General features: G+C 43.1%; 2 protein-coding genes across 2 annotated transcripts in view; both read right to left on the reverse strand.

Moving 5' to 3' along the window:
- Window positions 1–234, reverse strand: part of PDIA4 (protein disulfide isomerase family A, member 4) — a 19,538-nt gene extending 19,304 nt beyond the window's left edge. The window contains exon 1 of the mRNA XM_014536900.1: window positions 126–234. Coding sequence (XP_014392386.1) covers window positions 126–234 — 109 coding nt within the window. The remainder of the gene's footprint in view (window positions 1–125) is intronic.
- Window positions 235–7,457: 7,223 nt separating this feature from the next.
- Window positions 7,458–19,178, reverse strand: ZNF786 (zinc finger protein 786; the record flags this gene model as incomplete). The annotated part of the gene is made up of 4 exons (XM_005862843.2): window positions 7,458–10,644; window positions 12,101–12,253; window positions 15,929–16,055; window positions 19,107–19,178. Coding segments are annotated over 4 exons (2,463 nt in total), but the record flags the coding sequence as incomplete, so codon positions are not given.
- Window positions 19,179–19,822: the final 644 nt, after the last annotated feature.

Genomic DNA, 19,822 nt, shown 5'->3' on the forward strand with positions numbered 1-19,822 from the left:
TCCGGGCACCGCCCTCCACGCCCGCGCTCCTCCCCAGCCTCCTCCGCGCGCCGGCAGGCTCCTGCGTTTAAAGCTCTGAGCCCTAACGTGAGGTGCCCCCTTCTGATTGGCTGCGCCGGAGCCACCAATCAGCAGCTGCCACTCGGTTTGCCGGGAGCGCACAGGCTTAGAGAGGGAGCGGGGGAGAACAAAGGCGGCCGGCAGGAGCCTGAGGGGCGTGGCCGTACTACGCATCGTGGCACGATTGGGCGTCTGTGGGGTGGGCGGGGCCTGTATGTGCAGGGCGGGGCGGAGCTCCGGGAGGGCTGTTGTGCTTCGCAAGAAGAACACGTGTCCTTAGAAGAGCGGTCAGCGCAAAGGCTGACTGCTCAACCTGCAGCGGTCCCCGGAGACTAGGGATCTGTTGGGCGGAGGGGTCCGAACCAGTCTGTTGATGGGAAGAAGAAAACGAGACACCCGAGTCGACCTTATGCTCATGGTCTTCTCGTGTTTTTTCTTCTTGAGCAAATAAAAGCTTGCATTTCTTTCCTGGGCTTGGAGAAGGGATGAGCAGGTTTCTTTAATGCCCGAGTTTTAGTATGCCTGCAGAGTTATAGAAAACAAGGAGAAAAAATAAAACACAAGAGTGCAAGAGTATTTTTCTGTGTATACAGATTATTAAGTGAGGAAGAAAGCAAGCTGGCCTCTCACAGGCTTAAATAATTAGAGTTTTTTTGGTTTGTTTTGTTAATCCTCACCCAAGAATATTTTTTCCATTGATTTTTTTTTTTTTTTAGAGAAAGTGGAAGGGAGGGAGGAGGGAGTGAGAGAGAGAAACATCGACCTATGGAAATCGAACCCAAGACCCTCCTGTGCCAGGGCCGATGTTCTAACCACTGAGAACGCTGGCCAGGGCAACAATTAGAGTTTTTAAATTTAATATATTCTTTTTTTAAATATATTTTATTGATTTTTTACAGAGAGGAAGGGAGAGGGATAGAGAGTTAGAAACATTGATGAGAGAGAAACATCGATTCAGCTGCCTCCTGCACACTCCGCACTGGGGATGTGCCCGCAACCAAGGTGCATGCCCTTGACCAAAATCGAACCCGGGACCCTTCAGTCTGCAGGCCAACAACCGTTTAGGGCTAAATTTAATATAGTCTTATTGAGCTCCTGTGAACCTGATGGTTCCCCCTTATTTTTGTAGGGCAGAAAGACCTCAACACCAGAGTATACACTAAGTGATTTATTAGAATGCTATGAATGTAGAATGTAAAACAGTTAAACATCTTTTTTTTAACCTCACCAAGGACATGCTTATTGATTTTAGAGAGAAGGGGAGGAGGAAGAGAGAGAGAAACATTGATCGGTTGCTTCCCATACTACCAGGGGGTCAAACCCGAAACCTGTGTATGTGACTTGACCAAGAATCAAACCCAGGACCCTTGGGTGCACTGGACAATGCTCCAACCAACTGAGCTACACTGGCCAGGGCACAAAATAGTAATGACAAAGAAGAGGAAAAACAACTTCAAAGTGGGGAGGTCTGGTAGACATGACCTTCATTAAGTGATCAACGTGAACATCATCAATTGTGAAACAAACAAAGCATGTGCTACCCAATAAGATACAATGAGAACACAGCATTGCTTTTTCAGCTGAAAAATAAGTAACCTGAGCCAAATAATGAAGGCACATATTGGGGGACATGCTACAAAATAACTGCCTCGTGTTCCTGAAAAGTATCAAGGTCCTGACAGCCCAAGGCCGTCTGTTTTTCTAGAAACTTACTGAGGGCTGAAGCCAGCATGCTGCAAAACCTACACTTTTAAAACTACCTGCCAAGTCCCCAGTGCTTCATCCGGGTCTGAGTCCCAAGATACAACAGGTGACAGTTACTATCTAATAAAGACTGTCAACTTCTCAGACCAGAGAAAACTCAACTACAACACATCTTAAACATTAAGGAAATGTTACTGACTCACATGACTGTACAGTCCAGGGATAGTCTAAGTTCACGGATAGCTCAAATAATGTTAACAGAATAAGGTTTCTCTAGCTCTCAGTTCCGTTTCCATGTGTTAGTTTGGCAGTTCCTAGGGCTACATTCTTCCTCATTCATATCCAGCAGGAAAGAGGGTGTTTTTCCCCATGTAAGTTGAATAGAATAAGGAAGTTATGACATGATTTTAAATAGTAAAATTACAGGTAGTTTTTCTTCTCCCTGCATGAAAACTGGAAGAGAATGGTGGGAGGAGATAATTTTATACTCTCTCACCACTGTGTGAATCACTCACTGAATCACTGCTGCATCTTCAACTGCAAAAGAGATGTAAAAACACATATCCATGACTTTAAAAGTCATTGGCTATGCCCTAGCTGGTTTTGCGCAATGGGTAGAGCTTCAGCCCTGGGTTGCAGGCTTGATCCCTGGTCCAGATTGAAGTGCGTGTGGAAGGCAACCAATCAATGTGTATCTTTCTCACATCAATGTTTCTATCTCTTCCCCTCCCTTCTAGTCTCTAAAAATCAATGGAAAAACTATCCTCAGGTGAGGATTAACAAAAAATAAAAGTCACTAGAAGGGTAGGGCAGGAGATCCTGCTGATAAAGGAAATTGATGTCCACGAAAGGCCAGCCAAGCAGCAAACAGAAAGAACAGATGGCCTGCAGAGATTTGTGATTTCAGGAATTACTCTCAATTTTTCAATAAAAACATAATTCCTGCCGAAACCGGTTTGGCTCAGTGGATAGAGCGTCGGCCTGCGGACTGAAGGGTCCCGGGTTCGATTCCGGTCGAGGGCATGTACCTGGGTTGCAGGCACATCCCCAGTAGGAGATGTGCAGGAGGCAGTTGATAGATGTTTCTCTCTCATCGATGTTTCTAACTCTCTATCTCTCTCCCTTCCTCTCTGTAAAAAATCAATAAAATATATAAAAAATAATAATTCCTAGAGAGAGAAATATCTCTTATTTAGGCACTCACTGGGTCATTCTTGTATGTGCCATGCTGGGGATTGAACCAAAAACCTTGGTGTATCAGGATGATGCTCTAACCCAGTGAGCTAACCAGCCAGGGGTATTGTAAGGTACTTTCTGATGCTCATCAGATTCTTGTACTCTTGTGCTCAGAAACAGATGGCCAGGCACATCATCAAAGGGCACTCCCCCTGGACCCTTGAACACATTTCCTTTTGTCTCAGGATGGCTTCATACCTGCCCTCACCAGTAATGGTTATAAGTCTTCTACCTTTGTTCATATCACATAAGGAGTTCCCAAAAGGATCTTGAGAAGTCAGACTTTTCAATATATAAAACAGGCAAGGTTTTGGTGACATAATACCAGGAAGAAGTTGTAATCATTTTTTTGGTCCTCTTTCCAAAAGTTAACATTGGCTGCAAACAAATCAGACTCATACCCAGGAAGAGGTGGATCACTGAATAAATAGGCCTTTGTTTTACAGGTATAGTGGGGAGAAAACATAAAGAAGTCAGTCACTGGAACCTCAGAAAACACATCTATAATAATAAAAGTGTACTATGCTAATTAGACTGGACATCCTTATGGATGACCTTCCGGACAAAGCTGGGGTTGCGAGGGAAGCCCGGATGCCAGGTGCCAGAGAGAAGCCAGTGCCAGCAGCGGGGGGAAGGAAGGCCTACTCTTGCATGAATTTTGTGCATCAGGCCTCTAGTTTCTAACTAAAGAATCAGGACCTAAAACTAATAGTTTGATTCATTAAATGAACACAAACCACAAGACAGTCATATAAGTGTGTAAGTCTTGTAGGACATAGTCATGCAAACATGTTATAGTACTATGTGATAAAGTCTGCATAGAACTGTCTTCAATGCTTTCTGTGTGATACCTTATAAACACTGTGTTTCTAAGAAAGAAATACAGAAAGTTACATCCTCAGAATCTTCTACAATTGGTACTGTTTTTCACTCCATTAAAATGAAATTTAAATTGAAAAGTATTTGCCCCCAAGAACACATTAGAAATGTCAGAAAGAAATGATGGGTCATCAATTAACTTCTTCAAAACTTTTTGCACCCAAAATCAAAATATCATTTTCCTAGAAGGTGACAAAGAGGAGTATAGAAAATGCCCCATAGCTTCCTGATAAGCTGTAAAATGTGAGAAAGAAGCGTGGCTAGGCAGCCACACCCCAGGGAAGCAATACTGTGAAGAATAATATTTAATATTTATTAAAGGAAAGAAGTCCCAATAAATATTTGTTGAAGGTAAGAAGGAAGAGCACAGAACTGGAACTCCAGAAACCCAAGCTGTACTTTCAATCACTAGCTGAAGTGACCTGGAGCAAGTCACTTTAACCTGTTGTAACTCACTTTCCTCTGATAAAGGAAATTGCATAAAATGAAGACCTTACCTGAATACTATCTATTTATTTTTGTATTGGTGAAAAAGACAATAAGAAATTGTCGTGTTTCTTGAGAAACATTGTTTCAATTCAGGCTAAGTATCAGGAAACAGTTCCTGTCACCCCAGGGGGCCTTTAAGAGACTTAAAACTAAAGTAAGAGTTGCACCCATCGTTACCATTTTTTAAAGAACTGTTATTAAAGTGACAGTCCCAATCACTGCAATTTAGTATTGTACTATGTATGTCCCTCTCTGGGACTCCTTTCTTTTTCTCAGCCATAAGGTCCTGTGTTCTTTTTTCTTCCATTCTATACCTCGCCAACAAGCTGAGGTCCAGGGAAACAGGAACACTCAGAAAGCCTTGGGCTGACTGTAAAATCGGTCGTGAAGGGTAGGACTCTCATTAATCCATTGATTGATTCAACAAGTGTTCACAGAGCGCCCTCTGGGGGCCACACGCTGAATGGATAAAGGTAAAATTCCATGCTCCCAGCCCAGAAGGGAACTGTCTGGGGTGGGAGCATGGATTTCCCTGCACTGCCCTCCGGGACCCCAGGGCGGGGAGCTCCTGTTTGAAGGCTGGGCCGGGGCTCCCGCGCGGGCCACCCCCTCTGCCGGGCCTAGATGTCACCACTCCCACCTGATGGTCCTGCAGGGTCCTGCAGCCTGAGCTTTCAGCACCTGCCGGGCTCTGCGAGGGGAGGCCCTGGTGCCCGGCGGTGCTGGGGCGGAGCCTGCGTCTGTCAGCCCCGTCCTGCCCCAGCCGTTGCCCTGGGGACACGCAGGGCATCCTGGGAACGGTCAGCTCTTTGTGCTTCTATATAGCCACAGCCTCCTGTGACTGGTAGCACTGTGCATCTTTTTGTTTCTTTAAACATTTTTTTTTTACTCATTTATTTTTTAGAGAAAGAAACATCGATTTGTTGTTCCACTTGTTTATGCAGTCTTTGGTTGATTCTTGCATGTGCCCTGACGGGATAGAACCCCAAACCTTTTTGGTATATGGGAAGACGCTCCAACTAACTGAGCTCCAACCAGCTGAGCCACCTGGCTGGGGCTGATCTATTTTCTTCTTTTAAATCCTGACCCAAGGATATGATTTTGAGAGAGAGAGAGAGAGAGAGAGAGAGAGAGAGAGAGAGAAAGAAACATTAATGTGAGAAACAATTGCCTCTTCTATGTGCCCCAACTGGGGATCAAACCTACAACCTAGGTATGTGCCCTGACCAGGAATAGAACCATGACCTTTCAGTTCTATTAAACCAACTAAGCCACACCAGTCAGGATCTTTTTCCTTATTTGTAATAGTTACTTTGCTGATTCTGCTGGGTGTTCTGGGTAATCAATAATATAATACATTCCATAATTTTTAAAAATCTTTTTATTGATTTCAGAGAGGAAAGGAGAGGAAGAGAGAAATAGAAACATCAATGATGAGAGAATCATTGATCGGCTGCCTCCTGCACCTCCCACACTCTGGATCAAGCCCGAAACTTGGGCATGTGCCCTAATCGTGAATTGAACTATGACCTCCTGGTTCATAGGTTGACACTCAACCACTGAGCCATGCTGGTGGGGCTCCATAATTTTATTGGGATCTTTTTTCTTTCATTATGTCCCTTTAATGCAGTGGTTCTCAACCTTCTGGCCCTTTAAATACAGTTCCTCATGTTGTGACCCAACCATAAAATTATTTTCGTTGCTACTTCATAACTGTAATGTTGCTACTGTTATGAATTATAATGTAAATATCTGATATGCAGGATGGTCTTAGGCGACCCCTGTGGAAGGGTTGTTCGACTGCCAAAGGGTTCACGACCCACAGGTTGAAAACCGCTGCTTTAATGTGATCTTCACTATTGGGCTTGTTCGACTGCCAAAGGGTTCGAGACCCACAGGTGGAAAACCGCTGCTTTAATGTGATCTTCACTATTGGGCTCTTCAGATTACTTTGTAGGACAAGCATGTCAAACTCATGGCCCACGGGCCTCATGCCTCGTTTATTTGGCCCGTGCTAACCTTTTGAGTTTGACATGCCTATAGGAGATAGGCTTCTTTGGGCAGGTGATGGGGTTCTTGTAGGCATCCTTACTTATTCTTGAAGGTCTGGGATTGCACCAGCATATCTCAGCATTGATTTTTCCTTTGAGGAATTGGGGCAGAACAGGAAGGGGAGTTTTATGAACCTGTGCTTGTGCCACCTTGTTTCCCAGAAGTCCTTCTATTCTTTAAACATCGCTCTGGTATCTTTTTCATTTTTAGTGTGAGCAACCTGGGGCACTGGGTTTAGTTGGTACTTAGCCTTTTTCTCAACTTCCCCCAAACATGCCATTTCTAACAAAATTCAAACACTCTGGATCTTTTAGGATCTCTGAGATCCTTCACTTATGAGAGTCTGCGAGAACACCAGCCTAGAGTCCCTGGCCTGCAGTTCCCTTCAAAACCACTACCTGCTTCACAGTCACATGCTCTTCCTCGAGGTCCCCACACTGCAGTGCTCCTCTGGAGCAGGCCACCGCCCCTGCTTAGCTATGCTGAGTCTATCGCTATGCTTTCTGAGGTTCGCAATGCTGTGAACACAACAGACATCAGAGCAGCTCTGAGTGATTAGAAACCTGCCTAAATGACACCATCTCTTAATATTATCAATCACCCTTGTTAGTGTCCCATCACTTAAGGAAACATCGGGGGCTCTAAACTATTCAAGTTTAATCTGACTTACAGGTCTTTTTTCTTTGTTCTCTAAGACCCAAGACCTCATTTCATGGGATTCTCACTCTTCTGAACAGACTAAGGGCTATTTTGTTGGAGCCAGGACTATTCTTAAGTAATTTTTAAAAAATGAGTCCTGCAGAAGATCCACAGATCACAGTAAGTGTTTTAGGAAAAAAGAAAAGAAAGGATCCCAAGGCCAAGTACATTCAGAATATGATTCACAGTATGTCTTCCTCTCGGAGAGTCATGGACTGTGTCTGTGGGAAGCAGGGTGAGGGAATTGTTCAACTTTATTTAAACTAATTGGTCATGTAATTTTTTTTATAAGCGTCTCTTTGGAGCTAGTGTTCCACAGAAAATAATCTGTGACATTGTTTCATAGCCATGTCTATTACTGTTTACTGACAATCTCATTTTCTATCAGCCTTCAGAATTACAAATCAGCCATTCTGTTACATGCAATGTGAACCCTCTAAAAGCCAGGAATTCTTTGTGTGAAAGAAAACTCTTTCCCTAAAGTATAAACATTCTGTGCACACAGAACCCTCACTTAATGTACCAAAGGCGGCATTTCCCTGGACTTCTACTTGTATTGTGTTTACTTCTACTTTTATTTGCTTGAAAACTCTCCACACTAAGCTGTTGCTGCCTGTTGTTTTATCTCAACTTGGAATTTAGTCATCTGCTAATTGGGGTGAATGGGAATCTCATTTACTCTCTCAGCTTCAAATAGCATCTCTGTTCTGGAGCTCCCGAATCGACACCTTTCCCAATCTCTTAGCTAAATTCTAGTCCCATACATTTTAGCACCTTCAGTTTTATATTTCTTCAACTCAGATTAGCCAATTCTTGCTGAAATTAGCAGCTTTTCCCTAGGGGAACTATGCATAATCACTGTGGAACTGCTGTGAAACTTAAGCACTCTCATAAACTATTCAGAAAACTTGTTTTATTACTATCAGTTTCCAAACAAGTCAATCTAACCAAATCTAATGTCTGCAACAAAATTCACTGGATTGAAGCCACGCCAGCTTAGGATCATACTATGAAAAAAGAAAAGGGGAATGACATGTAACAGCCAGTACTAGAGGGATTTCCTGTCTAAATTCAAGCTGGGATTTCAAAGCTAGCTAAGCATTTGGGTAAAATTGCCACTTAAGATGGTAGGAAAAACAAATGTCTCTTTTTATCAATGGATAGAAAATACAACTGGTGATGATTTAAGAAAGAAAATTCTTAGTGGTTTCTTATATTCCTAACTTGTATTACATTCTTGCTCAAAAAGGGGCCTTGTTCCTGAAACCTGTGCCTGGAGTGTGACAAGGGCTTCCCCCGAGTGGCCTGCTGAAGGTCCACCAGCGTGTGCAGCAGTGGGTTCAGCTATGGTTGCTGTGGATCCCCAGGCACCATGAGCCCGATGACTGCTTATCTGGATGGCTGCCACTCTGTCTCAGCTCCAGTCAGCCTCGATCATTGCAAACAGCTGGCTGAGCCGTTTCTGAATGTCAGGCCCACTCGGAGCACGACAGGATTTTGTGTGCACTCGGATGTGTTCAGCAAGTTTGGACTTATAAATGAAGCCCTTCCCACAGTCGCCACAGGCAAAAGGCCTTTCTGGCCGATGTATGCGCTGGTGCCTAAGCATGTGTCCCTTTTCCCGGAAGGTTTTGTCACACTCAGGGCAGTGGAAAGGTCGCTCTCCTGTGTGCAGGCCTTGGTGGCTGAGCAGCTGTGCCTTCAAGCGGAAACTCTTGTCACATTTCAGACACCGAAAGGGCTTCTCCCCCGTGTGTGTCCTGATGTGTTCGACAAGTTTTGACTGCTTGGCAAAGCCTTTGCCACACTCACAGGAGAACGGCATCTGCCCGCTGTGCAGCAGCTGGTGGGCCTTCATGTCCGCCTTCACACGATAGCTCTTGTCACACTGCGGGCACTGGAAGGGCCTCTCTCCTGTGTGCAGGCGCTGGTGACTCAGCAGCTGCCCCTTGAGGCGGAAACTCCTGTCGCAGTCGGCGCACTGGAAGGGCCTCTCCCCACTGTGCACGCGCAGGTGCTCGGTGAGCTTAGACTGCCTGGTGAAGCCCTTGCTGCACTCCGCACAGGAGAACGGCCTCTCGGCGCTGTGGGTGCGCTGGTGGGCCTTCAGGATGCCCTTCAGGCGGAAGCTCTTGTCACACTCGGGGCACTGGAAAGGCCTCTCCCCGCTGTGCACACGCAGGTGCTCACGGAGCTTGCACTGGTGAGTGAAGCCGCGGCCACACTCACTGCAGGAGAATGGCCTCTCCCCACTGTGTCGGAGCCGGTGGGCTCTCAACATGCTCTTCAGACGGAAGCTCAGCTCACACTCGGGGCACTGGAAGGGCTTCTCATCCGTGTGCAGTCGCTGGTGCCTCAGCAGCTGTCCCCTCTGGCGGAAATTCCTGCCACACTCGGCACACCAGAAAGGCTTCTCCCCGCTGTGCACTCGGGTGTGTTCGGCGAGTTTGCACTGTTTGCTGAACCCCTTGCCACACTTCCTGCAGGAGAAGGGTCTCTCTCCACTGTGCACACGCTGGTGGACCTTCAGCAGGCCACTCAGGCGGAAGCTCTTGCCACACTCCAGGCACGGGAAGGGCTTTTCCCCCTTGTGCACCCTGACATGGCTGGTGAGCTTGGCCCTGGTAGAGAAGCACTTGTCACATGCTGTGCAAAGGAATGGCCTCTCTCTGGCAGGGCAGCGCTGGAGGACATGCTCCATGCCCCCCATCAAGTGGCAGCGCTCCTCAAGAGGCAGACCTGGGCCTGGGCCTGGCCTCTGTCCTGAGTGCACACTGCTGAGCCTGGCCTTCTCACAGAAGGCCCTGTCGCCCTCTCTCGGGAAGACGGGCCTCGCCCCGCTGCGCTGGCCCTGGTGAGCCTGTGTGCTGGTCTTCGGGAGAAAGCTCCTGTCACATCTGGGGCACTGGGAAGGGCTCTCCCCCTGGTGCAGAAGGTGGTGGCTGAAAAGGGTCCACTTGTGATGGAAGCATATATTGCATTCAGGGCACTGCAGTGAGCTCTTCCCTGTGTGTGCGGCCAGATGTTTAAGCAAATCCCGCTTTAGGCAGAAGCTCCTCCCACATTCATGACATCGGAAGTGCCTCTGTCCCCGAGGGATGCTCCGCTGATGCTGCAGGTCAGCTTGTTTGCTGAGTTTCTTCCAGGCCCCATGTGGCTGGTCCTTCGAGTGGCTCCCCTGGTGCTTCTCTACATGATTCTTCTCCCAAAAGCTTTCCCCACAGACGGGGCAAGGATGTGGGGTGCCCTCCCAGGAGGTCATCTCCTGGAGGCCTGGGGGACCCAGAGTTCTGGGGTTCGAGATTCTTTCTCTGCGGGTGGGTTTCCAGGAATGGTGGGCTGCTGGGAGTAGAGCCCGTGGATCGTGTCTGTCTGGCTTCATGAAGGTGATGTCTTGGTCCGGCCTGAAGGAAACATCTTCACTTTTTCTTAGTAAGGGTTCGGAGGAACCCTGGCTCTCAAGAGGATTGACTCGGAAATGGCATTCGGATTCTCTTGAATTCACAGCTTGCTGGCTTCCTGAAACTGAAATCAAAAATTCAGTCAGAATTCGTGTCTATGGCATGATGAAAGGCTATGTCACTAGGAAAGTGATCTGCAACAGTGACCTCTGGTGGCCTGGGAAGCCCATTTCCACTAAACTGTACACAGGGCACATTTCAGTTTGGTTCTGCTTCATGACCAGGAGTTTGGTGAGTCTGCTGAAAGTAAACCGAACAGACTTTCTTAGAATAAGAGGAAAACACAGGTCACCAATGTAGGGCCTAAGCTCTGAATCCAGCATGTCTGGGTTCGAATCCCATGTGTCCACTGCAACATTTCTCAAGCTACTTTGGCTTCAGATCCTTCTCCTAGAGAAACAGGGGAACAATGAGACTGCTGTGAGAATGAAAGGAGCTAATGTGTGCCGAGTGCTCAGCATGAGCCTGGCGGACTGCACGTCCTGTCAACGTTCACCACGATTGCCCCACTCTGATGTGCACATTCCTGGAGTCAGGAAGGGAAAAGGGCAGTTCACTGACAGCCCTGACTGACATGTGGCTCTGTGTGCTCCACAGCTGCCCCTAAGCCAGGCAGCAAGGCCTTGTGTCTGTTCCTCCCTCTTCCAACTTCCTTCTAACTATTTTTTCCTTCTTTTCTTTCTTCTTCTCTTTTCCCTTCTAACTATTTAAAAAGGTTTCTTGAGCCAAAACCGGTTTGGCTCAGTGGATAGAGCGTCGGCCTGCGGACTGAAAGGTCCCAGGTTCGATTCCGGTCAAGGGCATGTACCTGGGTTGCGGGCACATCCCCAGTAGGAGATGTGCAGGAGGCAGCTGATCGATATTTCTCTCTCATCGATGTTTCTAACTCTCTATCTCTCTCCCTTCCTCTCTGTAAAAAATCAATAAAATATATTTTAAAATAAATAAATAAATAAATAAAAAGGTTTCTTGAAAGAAAAGCAGGTGGCAAAAAGTGAAATAATTTGTGCAGAAAAACTTTTATTCTCCAGAAAGCAGCAGCTAAAAGCTAAACAAACTACTGACAAGATTTCTTGGAATGATGCCCACATTTGACTTTCTCATCCCATACCTAACACTGACTCTGAGGGATCCAGAAGTCCCAGACTCTTCATCAGGACAGGAAACAAGAGGAGAGTTAAGGTTTAGCCATTCCAACAGAGACAACAGTCTCCAGACGGGAGGAAGCAATTTTCCCCCCCACCCCTACTCAGAACAGCTCACACTTACTGAGCTCTTACTACTTTAACCCTATAATGTACGTGCTTTTATTAGCTTCATGTTATAGTTAGGAAATGAAATACTGAGAGGTTGAATAACCTGCCCAAGGTCACTCAGAAAAGGCAAGATCCAGACTCAGGCTCCAGAACCCAGATGCCAAGCCTCAGCCCAGCCAAACAAGACAAGATCAGAAGTAATTAGAAGTAAGAAACCTGAATGTGACATCGTTAAGGACAGGGCCCTGATTTCTTTATACTTACTCCAAAACTGCTGTCCCTCAATAACTGGATCGAAATGCAAATCAGCAGGGTTGAAAATCACGTTTCCTGACTTCTGTGGTTCTCCTAAATTCCTGAAGAGCTCTCTCCCCTGTTCAATCCGGGATATCAGCTCCGGTTTGGGAAGTCCACCATCTGTACAGAGAAGCCAAATGGGAGTTTGGTTTCCTTGAGTGTGAAATTTAAAGCACACTGACTTTTTAAATTTCTTAAAATTTACTCGGGACAATGTAGGAAAAGAGATATCAAAAAACAGATTATAGTCTGGCTGGTGATGCTAAGTGGTTAGAGCGTCGGCCCATGCACCAAAGGGTCTCTGGTTTGATCCCCAGCCCAGACAGGGCAAATGCAGGAGGCAACCAATCCATGTGTCTCTCTCACATCATCAATGTTTCTCTCTCTCTCCTCCCTTCCATTCTCTCTTAAAATCAATGGAAAAAATATCCTTAGGTGAAGATTAACAAAAAAAAATAATAATTTACACAAAGAAGAGCAAAATTTCCCACACATAACATGAGATAAGCTATCTTGTGCTATTTTAATCTTGTCTTTGTCCCCATATATCTAGCAATGCTGTATATTGTCATGGATTTCATAAAATACACTAGTAGTGTGCTCTGAAAATGGTGGGACAACTGGAGATCCCTGGGAAGAGGGGGGTATACAAAAATAAGAACTGAAATGGTTGTCCCTGGAAATTTCAAAGTAGGTGGCTCCAGCAAAAATTCTCTCAGAAGTACTTCTAGTGACAGTGCTAACGACAACCTAAACCATGGCTGAGTTCTGCTAGAATATAGTGGGTTGCAAAGAGTAAAAGGATGAATTAAAAGTTGCAAGATTCTCAAATATATATGTCCCCATTCCCCTGTAAGAAAGGTTTACCCTCTGTATTTTCAAGTAAAACTTTTTTTCAGTAACTACCAAAAGTATGCTTCAAAGGCTGCTAGAGGAGGTTGTGGATGGCCCGATCAGAGGAGAGACAATCTGGGCAATACCTCCGGGATAAATGTCAGATGGCACCATACAGGTGCAGACTGGTCACACACTGCTCCCGAGTCCTCCTCAGGCTCTGAAATCTGACTTCAACACCCAAAGAATTCTAAGGCTGCTCTCATGAAAAAAGAAATCACTATCTTTTTAAAAAATCCATACATTTATTATCAATCTTCATCTGGGTTGAACTCCCAGCAGCTTTTGAAATAAAAGTATTTTTCCAAAAACAAACAAAATAATATTCAACTACATAACATCCAAAAGAGTAAAATAGCCGTGGCCGGTTTGGCTCAGTGGATAGAGCGTCAGCCTGCGGACTGAGAGGTCCCAGGTTCGATTCCGGTCAAGGGCATGTACCTTGGTTGCGGGCACATCCCCAGTAGGAGGTGTGCAGGAGGCAGCTGGTCGATGTTTCTCTCTCATTGATGTTTCTAACTCTCTATCTCTCTCTTCCTCTCTGTAAAAAATCAATAAAATATATTAAAAAAACAAAAGAGTAAAATACTTAGGAATAAAATTAATAAAATAAAATTAATACTTAGGAATAAAATTAATAAAATTAATAAAGAGTAAAATACTTAGGAATAAAATTAATGCAAGACTTGTAAAATAAAAATGTGAAATATTGTTTTAAAATATTTTAAAGTCCTAAATAAATGGAAAGATATCCCATGTTCATAAATTGGAAGACTTAATGTTAAGATGACAATAGTCCCCAAATCCCATCTGCTTACTTGTGGGGGCAGGGGAGGGAGTAGAAATTGACAAACTGATCCTAAAAGCAATAATAATCAAAACAGTGTTGTCGGGACATAAGGATAGACATATAGATGGATGAAACAGAATTGAGAATCCAGAAATAAATGGACATTTATAGTGAATTGATTTTCCAAAAGAATCAATTGACTATAGAGAATTTGATAGGGGGAAAATAGTATTTTCAACAAATGGTGTTGGGACAATTGGATACCCATATGTAAAAGTAGATTTCTACCTTACACCATATACAAAAACTAACTCAAAACACATCAAAGACCTAAATGTAAGTGCTAAAAGGATAAGACTCTTGGAAGAAAACATAGGAGTGAATCTTTATGACTTTGGATTAGGCAATGGTTTCTTAGATATGGCATCAAAAGCTCAAGCAACAAAAGAAAAAATAAACTGTACTTCTTCAAAATTGAAAGCTTTTGTGCTTCAAAGGACACCATGAAGAAAGTAAATAGAAAACCCACAGAATAGAAAAAAATAGTTACAAATCATGTATCTGATAAAGGTCCAGGATATAGAGCAAATAGAGAACACTTATAATTCAACAATAAAAAGAGAAATAACCCAATGTAAAAATGGGCAAAGTATTTGAATAGACATTTCTTCAAAGAAGATTTAAAAAAAATGCTCAACGTGGTGAGCCATTAAGGAAATGCAGACCACACCCACAACAATAAATCCATTTGATTTTGATGCTTGGAATATTCTTTTTGGGTGGCACAGAAGTAATGACATAATTACCTATAGACTCAATTACTTTAATTGGTTCTTTAATAATAACGATGAAAATAATGTAACATCTTAGTTATGTTTCAGAAACACTCTATAGAAAGTACCTGGAAAAATTATGGTAATGAAACAAAATATAAGTATTAGATACTTTTCAATCTAAAGGAAATGGTCTGGCTGTCAGGAACTGGCAGGAGAGATGGAAGGAAGTATAGGAGAACTAACTACCTTATCTTCATATACTAAAGGAGTCAAGAGATGTAAATTTCATGGCACACAATCTAGAAGTTTATTATTTAAATCATTAAAGTAGCCAATAGAGGCATGAAAAAATTATCAAAATCTGGGGAGAAAGGAGACAGAAAATTGACAGCATAAGTGGGCTAATGCCTCCTTTTTCATGTTATAGTTATGCTGCCTAAACATGATAAATCAAGAAACAGAGGTGTAAGCATGACAGTTACACAGATTGAAGGAAACCACAGTAAGAACTAAAATAGAAGTGGTTAGCCCTGGCCGGGTAGCTCAGTTGGTTAGAGTGTTGTCTTGACACACCAAGGTTGTGGGTTTAATCCCTGCTCAGGGCACATATGAGAATCAACCAATGAATGCATAAATAAATGGAACAACAAATCAATCTCTCTCTTTCTCATAAATTTAAAAAAGAAAAAAAAATGGTTAAAAGTGGTTGCCTTTAGGGAATTAACTGAGGGAGTGAGAATGAGGAGATTTTATCATTTGATGCTTTTCAGAAAGACCTGAATTTTTAATAAACATATTTGATAATAAAAAGAACTATAAAGGCCAAGTCAGCAGCAAGACTAAAAAGAACACCCATGACCACAAGCATGCAGAGACAGCTGCCGTTCAACATGTCAGTGGACAGCCTTGCCAAATCTCATTGCAGGGGAAAGTAACATTAGCGTTTCCAAGGCATATGGACACGCCCGGAAAAAGTGACAGACAAGAATACCCTAGGTTAAAATATCTGGGTACTGTATGAATATGAGCTAGGCATGTGCCTATGTGGAAAATCCTGGAATCTGGAAGTATGTAGTGACTAAATGCCCTGAAATATACTTATTTAGTCACTCCCGACCACCTTACCTTCCATGCTGCATCAAATACTCTCATGTAACGTTGTCTACCCTTGAGTAAGGATCAGCAATGCTGATGGGAGTATTAGTGGAAGAATATGGGGTAAAATGCTTTTCTGAGTTAATTTCTGAGAAATCTGGCTAGCTGACCGACCAACAGGAACATCATACAGTACCCAGTTCCATGATTTACCCACAAAAAAAGTTGAACACTTCTTACCTAGAGAAACCAGAATCTCATAATTGGTTCTCATCACGCGCTTGTAAAGCTCCTTCTGCCAGGCCTCTAGATCCTGCCATTCTTGCTCCGAGAAGTAAATGGCAATATCCTCAAAAGTCAGAGGTACCTGCAAGTACATACATAATACACATACAAGCGTGATTGCTTCAAAATGACTCTGGCTCCTTCTCAGCCATTTAAAAGACTTTTGGAGCGGACACAGTTTTTAATGTTTGGCAGCTCCTTTCTTGGGAACAGCTCCTTCCCTGTTCCAGTTATGTGGTTCTGCTGTTAACCACAACTCTTCCATATTCCAAAAAGAATACGGCACTTTGACCCTAGCTAATAAGATAAAACATTTCTTTACACCTGTGCCAGCACAGGATATCCTTAAAACATACGTTTTTGCCAATGTGATGGGTAAAAAAATTGTATTTCATTATTCTAATATGCATTAATCTGTGAGACTTAACATCCTTTTCATACTTTTTGGGGACGGTCCACATATCTTTGTGCATGACTGTTCATATCCTTTGTTCAGCGTTCTAGTGGGCTCTTATAATTTGAATGAACTTTCTTATATTAGGGTTAATTCTTTGATTGACTAGCAAATGTTTTCTCCCAATATATAAACTGTATTTTGACTTTATATTCGCCAAACATTCCGAGCCTTTCACTTAGTTAAAAATCTGAGTATTTTCCATAGTTTAATTTTAAGTGTTTCCCACACCATAAGTTTATATAGATATTCTACTAATTTTTTTAAACATTTGGATTTACAGTTTAATCCTATAGAGGCGATTGGTATATTTATTTACATACATATGGAGAGCCAATCATACAACACTATTAAATACAATAATCTTTCTCTTTAGACAGAAATACCAACCTTTAGCCCTTGCATATATAGTTGACCCTTGAAACATCCAAGGGTTAGGGTTGTATCTTTTATGTACAATTTATGTATCTTTTCCACTGCTTGGGAGTTGGCACCCAAGCTGAAGCCCAACCAACTGAGCCACACCAGCCAGGGTTAAATTTTTTTTAAAAAATCTTTGTTTGAAGTATTACATAGGTCCTCCTTAAAAAACACTTTAAGTTTTAGAGAGAGAAAATAGGAGGGAAAGAGGGAAAAAACCCTAAATTGTTGTTCCATTTATTTATCCATTCATTGGTTGCTTCGTGTATGTGCCCTGACCAGAGACCCAACTAGCAACCTTGGCATATAGGGAGGATGTTCTAACCAAGCTACCAGCCAGAGTTCCTATCTTTTTTTAACATCTCACTGACAAACTTTTTTTCTTCTATGTTACTGATTTGAGCCAGTTGGCGTGGTGCAGTGGTTGAGCGTCAACCTATGAACCAGGTCTCGGTTCAATTCCTGGTCAGGACACATGCCTGGGTTGCAGGCTGGATTCCCAGTGTGGGATGTGCAGGAGGCAGCTGATCAATGATTCTCTCTTATTGATGTTTCTATTTCTCTCTCCCTCTCATTTCCTGAAATCCATTTTTTAAAGAGAGAGAGAAACATCGATTCATTGCCCCACCCATTCAGGCATCCACTGGTTGATTGTCCCATGTGCCCTGACCAGGGACAGTACCCGAAACCCTGGCATATTGGTCAACACTCCAGTCAACTAAGCCACCTGGCCAGGGCCACCACTGATAAACTTTTTGAGTGTTGTGTGCCTAACACCGTTTCTCCATTAAGCTGTGGTTTTTATTGCATGATTTTGCCTGGCACTGTGATTTTTTGAAATGCGTATGATGTATTATAGCAGAATTGAATGTTTTTATTTGTGTTAAATATACTTATTCTCTTCTCTATAGTAATTTCCTTACTTTTAAATATAGTTTTATTGATTTCAGAGAGGAAGGGAGAGGAAAGGAAATATCAATGATGAGAAAGAATCATCAATTGGCTGCTTCCCACACGCCCCACTGGGGATTGAGCCCACAACTGGGTATGTGGGGATTGAACTATGATCTGGTTCATATATAGACGCTCAACCACTGAGCAACATCAGCCGGGCAAAGTCCTTACTTTTAAACAGATGTTTTTCAAAAATGCTCAAAAAGCCTTTATTGTTTATTACTTTAACTTTCAGTTTACAAGATCTGAAAAAATCACAGACTGTAACAAGCATCCTTGTATTTACCATTGACCTAACAAATTTAACATTTTTTCTTCAAATTTCCTTTTAATAAAACAGAATATGATAGATGAAGCTCAAGTCTTCTTGGTCCACTCTTCAATCTTGTTCTTACATTCAGTCTTATTCTCCTCCTCTTGGAGACGTAAACAGTATGATGAATGTGGTAACTTTTCATTTCATGTTTTTAACTTTTAATACTCATACATATCTATGAATAATATATACTATTGCTTTGTCTTTTATGCAAAAGTGCTTTATTATACTGCAACTTGCATTTTTCATTCAACATTGAGATCTGTCCATATTGCTAGAGAACTGATGTATTGTAATTTTGTATAGAGTTTCATTGTCTGAATTTCACAATTTTCAATCCATTTTCAGTTCTGTGAATTACCTATTCATATCCTTTGCCTATATTTTTACTGGGCCACTTGTCCTTTTATTTCGAAGACTTCTTTATATGCTTTGTACATTGATTGTTGACTACATTAGGTCGCAAATGCTTTCTCCTAGTGTGTCTAAATATTTAAATTTTATTTATGCTAATACTATACATAAAATTTTTATTGTGATGTAAATATATCAATCTTTTCTTAGGTTATTTTGTTTTCTGTGTTTTAAGGAACCTTTTTTTACACTAAGGTTACAAAGATATTCTACATTTTCTTCCAAAATGCTGATGTTTAATTTTATGTTTAGATTTTTTTTTAACCTCACCCTAGAAATGAGGGTTTTTTTCCATTGATTTTTAGAGAGTGGAAGGGAAGAGGTAGGGGGAGAGACAGAGAAACATCAGTCTGAGTGACTGAGAGAGACATCGACTGGTTGCCTCCTGCATGCACCCCGAAATCGAGGATTAAACCTGCAACCCAGGTATGAGCCCTCAACTGAAATTGAACCTGCGACTCTCCAGTAAGCAGGCTCATGCTCTAACCACTGAGCACACCAGCCAGGGCTTGTGTTTAGATTTTTAACTTACATGGAATGAATGTAATTTCTTAATGGTATACAGTATTGATTACCTCAATGTTTTTTGCTTTTTTCCCCCAATGGAAAGTCAATTGTCCCAAATACTGCTTTTGAAAGTCTGTGTATTAGTGTCCTAGGGATGTTGTAATAAAGTACCACAGGCGACTAAGGGAACAGTCGCGGAAGGATGGTGTGCGAAAAATGTGAAAAGAAACTTGGTACTGTTATCACTCCAGATACATGGAAAGATGGTGCAAGGAATACCACAGAAAGTGGTGGAAGAAAACTGAATGAAAATAAAGCTTTGACCTCAAAAAAAGCAAGAAAAAGGAGAATTGGACCACGATGGCGGCATAGGTAAACACCGGAGTTTGCTGCCTCGAACAACCACTTCAAAAATACAACTAAAAGACGGAAAGGACATCATCCAGAACCACAGGAAGGCTGGCTGAGTGGAAATTCTACAACTAGAAGGAACCGAGAATCAGAGGAGGCGCAGTGCTGAAGTAAAATACTAAGGTGCGGAGTGCGCGCGGCGCGGGCTGGTGGCTGAGGGCGCGGTTGTCTGTTTCAATCCGGAGGGAGCCTCAGACTCTGAGCTCCAGCGAGTCTCTAGGGACCCAGACTCAAACGGGAGAAGCAAGACTGTCTGGCTACGGTCCCTCTGAGGTTTGCAGCCGTTGCTGGGACAGAGAGGCAGAGCCCCTGGGGACGGACTGAGAGCAGCCATAACTGCTCCCTCCTCCACCCTGTTGATCCCGTGGGACCC

The sequence above is a fragment of the Myotis brandtii genome, unplaced genomic scaffold, assembly GCF_000412655.1.
Source record: "Myotis brandtii unplaced genomic scaffold, ASM41265v1 scaffold168, whole genome shotgun sequence".
In the NCBI taxonomy this organism is placed as follows: domain Eukaryota; kingdom Metazoa; phylum Chordata; class Mammalia; order Chiroptera; family Vespertilionidae; genus Myotis; species Myotis brandtii.